The sequence below is a fragment of the Bipolaris sorokiniana genome, assembly GCF_000338995.1.
Source record: "Bipolaris sorokiniana ND90Pr unplaced genomic scaffold COCSAscaffold_7, whole genome shotgun sequence".
In the NCBI taxonomy this organism is placed as follows: domain Eukaryota; kingdom Fungi; phylum Ascomycota; class Dothideomycetes; order Pleosporales; family Pleosporaceae; genus Bipolaris; species Bipolaris sorokiniana.
Window position 1 is genome coordinate 506526 of NW_006911901.1, and position 5766 is coordinate 512291.

At 47.9% G+C, this 5766-nt stretch overlaps 4 protein-coding genes across 4 annotated transcripts; 3 read left to right on the top strand and 1 right to left on the bottom strand.

Annotated features, from left to right (window-relative positions):
* Positions 1-532: 532 nt before the first annotated feature.
* COCSADRAFT_160368 (uncharacterized protein) lies at positions 533-1109 on the top strand (the record flags this gene model as incomplete). The annotated part of the gene is made up of 3 exons (XM_007701811.1): positions 533-832; positions 896-910; positions 969-1109. 3 exons carry the CDS (start codon positions 533-535, stop codon positions 1107-1109), a joined length of 456 nt encoding a protein of 151 aa, XP_007700001.1.
* A 973-nt stretch (positions 1110-2082) lies between these two features.
* On the top strand, positions 2083-2368 carry COCSADRAFT_356971 (uncharacterized protein). Its single transcript, XM_007701812.1, has one exon. It carries the CDS (start codon positions 2098-2100, stop codon positions 2257-2259), a length of 162 nt encoding a protein of 53 aa, XP_007700002.1. The 5' UTR covers positions 2083-2097; the 3' UTR covers positions 2260-2368.
* Positions 2369-4638: 2270 nt separating this feature from the next.
* COCSADRAFT_36698 (uncharacterized protein) lies at positions 4639-4914 on the top strand (the record flags this gene model as incomplete). Its single annotated transcript, XM_007701583.1, has 1 exon — positions 4639-4914. A coding segment is annotated over one exon (276 nt), but the record flags the coding sequence as incomplete, so codon positions are not given.
* An 89-nt stretch (positions 4915-5003) lies between these two features.
* Positions 5004-5754, bottom strand: COCSADRAFT_36701 (uncharacterized protein). Its single transcript, XM_007701584.1, has 2 exons — positions 5476-5754; positions 5004-5454 (listed from the first exon to the last, which is right to left on the bottom strand). The coding sequence occupies exons 1-2, from the start codon at positions 5741-5743 to the stop codon at positions 5195-5197; spliced, it is 528 nt and encodes a 175-aa protein (XP_007699774.1). The 5' UTR covers positions 5744-5754; the 3' UTR covers positions 5004-5194.
* Between the last annotated feature and the right edge of the window lie 12 nt (positions 5755-5766).

The following is a 5766-nucleotide window of genomic DNA, read 5'->3' on the forward strand; positions in this document are numbered from 1 at the left end:
ATTCAACGAAGTACCCAACGACTAGAAAAAGATCCTCATGGCCAGCACCCACATGAAAGGACGAGCGTTAAGCTGGATACAGCCATACGTGGAGGACTATCTATCAAATATCGAGAACAGAGGAACGAAGGACGAGACGCGCGCCTTGTTCACTAGTTGGGCCGAGTTCAAGAAAGAGATAGGACACATCTTTGGGGAAGTGGATGCTCAGAACCAGGCAGAGAAAGCGATAACTCGCCTAAAGCAGACCAGTTCAGTATCAGCGTACACAGCCGAGTTCAAGCAGCTACAGGCACGAATCGACTAGGACGACGCAGCACTTCGAACGGTGTTCGAAGCAGGTCTAAAGGAAAATGTCAAAGACGGACTTATACATCACGACAAACTAAACACGCTTTATGCGCTAATCGAGTTAGCGACACGCATTAATAATAGGCTGTGGGAAAGAAACCAACAAAAGAAATAATTTCAACCCACGGTGGCCAATACAAGGAGGCAGCGTAGCCGGTTCGACAAAGATGGCGACACTATCATGACCGGTAAGGTACAAGACAAGTCTAAGGACAAGAATAAGAAACCCCGAGGACAGTATAATAACGGACTCTCCACGGAAGAACGCAAGAAGCGTTATGACAGCAAGGCATGTCTCCGATGCGGTGAAGTAGGACACTTCCGCAGAGATTGCCCAAAAAACGAAGTCAGACAAGGAGCGGTCAAGATTGGGATGATTCGGATACCAACACCATACCTAACTGAGGAGCCAGATGAAACCCTCAGCGACCTAGACCTATACGAAGAAGCAAGACAAGCCACCGACGAGGCGTTTAAGCTAGTACAAGAGGCAATAGGACTCCAAGACTTTAAGTGGGACGCACTACTACTAACGGATTAGCAGATTGAAGGGGCCGAAGTACTACGCCGCTTAAGAAATCAACAGTGCTAGATCTGCGGACTAACCACGCACCAAGCCAACGATTGCGACTGCAATGGAAGAGTCACAATCTCAGGACCCCGAGCAGATGAGATTGCCTGCAGGGCTGCCTAGGAACAACCCAGGTTTAAGGAACCTGATGACGAGGAGACACCTCGGACGTTCAAGGAACGGATAGAGCAACACGAGCGCCTATGTTGGGTCGACTGCCCAAGACAGTGTGATTACCACTTGAGGAAGCGAGAAGAAACCAGAGACAACGAGGACGATTGCTGCTATACTAATTTATGGCATAACGAGTGTCGCGTACAGCATTGCCACATGCACCAGCCCGGAGAAAAGGAAGCTCACGAAGAGTTGTGCTGGATCAAGTGCACGATCAATTGCCAATTCCACAAGGAACAGCGACGGAAAGCTAGAAGGGTAGACGACTACTACCATAGCACGATTTCCGCCGAAGAATGCATAGCAAAGAACTGCAGAATGCATAGGGCCTAAGTACGGGAAACGCCAGTAGAGTACAGTAAACTCCTATGGACGCATTGCAGGAAAGGTTGTGCTATGCACCAACAACAGTTCGAGAATGCTCGACAGGTAGACAACCACTACTATAGCATCCTACTAGCGAACATTTGTGAGGCAAAGGATTGCCCGATTCACAAAAGCAAGAAGCCGGAACTAAGGAAGAGGGCCACGCAATAGAAGATACCTTATGAGAATATCCATTGGAGCTTCTGCTACAACGATCAGTGTACGATACACTATTCCGCCAAGGCAGGCGAAGGCTACTTCCCAAAGAAGAAGGGAAGCAGGCAGTCAAAAAACTAGGATGCCACTAGGGACAGAGTCACGCTGGCAAAGGCAGTCCTAAAACGACCCTTAAGCAAGTACAGGAAGTGGGAGCAAAAGAGTTGCAATTAAAAGCCACAGTACTTATAGACGGACATGAGGTGTTAGCGCTCATAGATAGTAGGGCAGCACGAACCGTCATATCGCCACGAGTAGTGGAAGGAAACAACATACCCTATCGGAACAAGAAGGTACCGATGCGAGTGGTATTAGCCGACGACAGTCCCACAACATACGGGAACGGCTGGATCCGACTTAAGACCGAGGCAGTAACGTTACGCCTTGCTGGTTAAGAAAGCTGAGAAAAGATTAGCATTATGGATCTTGGAGAGACCGAGATGATAATTGGCTACGATTGGTTGTTAAAGCACAACCCTGCCATTGATTGGCAAAAGAAGACAGTACTTAGCCGAGAGCCTGTGCACAAGGTTGCTGGAGTAAGACACGAGACACGCCCGACGAATCAGCGCGCAACCTAGGACGGGAGATTCGGCATGATCTCACCGCATAAGATCGCGAGAATCTATGCGAAGGACCCTCAGAGAGTAGGAGTCATTTGGATACGGTAGATCGCGACCACGAAGGAAGGATTGGTACTACAGTTGGCGATTCTAACAGAATACCAAACGGACGAGTTCAGAGAACTGTTCGAAGAAAATGAGGCAACGGACCTAGCAGACCATCAGGATTGGGATCACGAGATCATTCTTGATGAAGGAGCTAAGTTGAGCCTAGGACTAATGTACCCTATAGCGCCCGAGCACGACGCTGAGCTGCGGGATTACATTTAGAAGAACTTAAAGAAGGGATTTATCCGACCAGGATCAGGCCCGATGGCCTCACCCATCTTATTCGTAAAGAAACCTAACGGGAAGTGGCGACTATGTGTCGACTTCAGAAGGTTGAACAGCGTAACTCGGAAGAACCGATATCCCTTACTACTTATTACAGAGCTCATGGATCGACTCTAGGGAGCTAAGTGGTTTACGAAGTTCGATGTTCGGGAAGGATTTTACCGAATCAGGATTAAAGAAGGTCACGAATGGATGACAGCGTTCAAAACGAAGTACGGACTCTTTGAGTACATGGTTATGCTGTTCGGATTGACGAATGCGCCGGCAACCTTTCAATCAGTCATTAACAACGCTCTCCACGAGTACCTTGGAATCTTTGTCACCGCGTATCTGGACGACGTACTAGTGTACTCTAGCGGCACACGCGAAGAACATGTCGAGCATGTTAAGAAGGTTTTACGAAAGCTTAAGGAATACAAGCTATACCTTCAACTAGGAAAATGTGAATTCCACACATAGGAAACGGAATTCCTCGGATTCATTATATCAACCGAAGGAGTGAAAATGAACCCAAAGAAGATACAGACTGTACAGGAATGGCCAAAACCTAAAACAGTCAAGGATATTCAGTTCTTTTTAGGATTTGCGAATTATTATTAAAAGTTCATCAGAGATTACTCGAAGATCACAGCACCTCTTACGGAAGTGACGAAAAAGGAAATAGGTTTTAAATGGGAACAGGAACATCAAGAGGCTTTCGATCGAATCAAGCAGATATTCCTGGAGGCGCCAGTACTCGAGATGTACAGCTCTCAACGACCCACCAGAGTTGAGACCGACGCGTCCGACTATGCACTCGGAGCTGTATTGTCATAGTAGTGCCCAGATGGGAAATGGAGACTAGTGTTCTACTATTCACGGAAGTTCTCTGGAGCAGAACTCAACTACGACGTTCACGATAAGGAACTACTTAGAGTAGTCGATGCCTTTGAACAATGGGAAGTGTACCTGTTAGGACTCCCCGAACAGATCGAGGTTTTTACCGATCACCAGAACTTGACGAGTTTCATGACAACGAAAAAACTCAACCGACGACAAGTGCGATGGGTAGAGATGCTAGCCTAGTTCGACTTTAAGATCACGCACCGCGCAGGAACACTCAACGGAGCAGTAGACGCTTTAAGTAGAAGATCTGATTTGCGCGAAGAGGGTCATAAAGAACTACATGACGCCTTACTCAAGACAATGCCCGATGGCAGTCTGAAGTACAACCAGCCGGAACTAGCTAAGGTAGCTAAGGTGGCCGAGCAGGTAGAAACGCTACAACAGCAATGGCAGCAGCGAGCAGCTAGCTGGTAGTTTGAGCCCGACGAAGCAGGCTCCGACGAACTGTTGAACGATGAACGAGAGTACTGAGATATGATTTCGAAGAATCGAACATATGTACCTCCACGCATGAGATCAAGTCTCATACAGGAACTGCATGAGTCCTAGGAATACGGACACGCAGGGATCGAAGAAATGGTTAGACGACTAGCTAAGGTGTTTGCGATACCACGCTTGCGAGCGAAGGTGCAGGAAGCACTAGGTAACTGTTTGGCATGTCACCAGAACAAGCCTAAGAGACATAAGCCCTACGGCCTGTTACAACCCTTACAGCCACCATCTAGACCATGAATAAGTGTAACGATGGACTTCATAGTGAAGCTCCCGAAATCGTTGGAACTAGGATCAGCTCGATTTTGCGACACAATACTAGTAATCGTGGACCGATTGACTAAGGCAGCAAAGTTTGTGCTCACGGAAGAGACTATTACGGCAGATGAATGCGCGTACGAAGTCACTAAGGCACTAGTGTCAGAGCATGGGATACCTGAAGAGTTCATCACCGATCGTGATAAACTATTTACGTCTAAATACTGGAGTACATTCCTGGCGAAGTTAGGTGTTAAGAAGAAGCTTTCGACAAGCTTTCATCCAGAAACAGACGGCCAGACGGAAAGAACGAACTAGACATTAGAGTAGTACTTACGGATGTACGCTAACAAATTGCAGGACAACTAGGTAGAGTTACTACTAACAGCGCAATTGGCCTACAATAGTACAAAATCAGCAACGACAAAGCATTCGCCGCACTACGCGAACTACGGATATGAGCCGACCGCTCACCGAGATCCGAAGGACATCGAAAGTATCGCGGTAGGAGCAGACGACAAGGCGAAGCTCATGCGAGAATTGCACGAAGAATTAAGCAAGAACATAGCTCAACAAAACCTCACGACATCTAAAGCAGCGAATAAACTAAGGATTAAGGGACCAATCTTTAAGAAGGGGGACAAAGTTTTCTTGTTAAGACAAAACCTGAAAACTAAACGACCATGCAGAAAACTAGACAACCTCCGAATACGACCATTCGAAATCCTAGAGGAAATAGGAAAAGTAAACTATAAGTTAAAACTCCCATAAGGTATGCGAATCCACCCTGTCTTTCATAAGAAACTCCTGGAACCAGCACCTCCAGATGCCGAGCTAGCAACGGACATAGAGCTCGAAGACGATGAGTACGAGGTCGAGGAAATCAAGGACCTGCGAAAAATCGGTAGTCAGTGGAAGTACTTGGTCAAGTGGCAAGGATGGCCCGAAAGCCATAACACTTAGGAACCTGAAGGAAACCTGACGAACTGCAAGTCACTAGTACGTGAATACCACCAGAAGCACCCGGAGAAGCGAGGGGAAGCCCCTCGAAAAGGAAGGAGTAATCAAAAGAAGGATCGAAGGAATCAGCCTGTAACCAGCCCAGATCAGTCGACAACTCGGATAGCGGTGGTTCGACAACAGGAAGGCCCGTACCGCCAGGGGCTGAGCTCCCCTCGGCCTGCTCTTTCGCACGATCCTGTAGACTCAAGATGGCATGATCACGATCGGCGTACGACCGCTCAAGGGCCTCAGTCTCAGCAACCTCCAGACGAAGACGCGCAACTTCGGCCTCAGCCCGCAGAAGAGCCAACCGTTTTTGACGCTTGTCTGCTTCCACCTTTTCCCACTCCTCCTCAGTCACGAACAAGCTACATTCAGCTTTCACAGAAATACAACCGGCACAACGCCCCGTGGCGGTGTCCACGAAACAACGAAGGCCCTTCTCTTCACAACGTTTACAACGAAAGGTCATTTCGTTCCCCTGTAATCGAATAC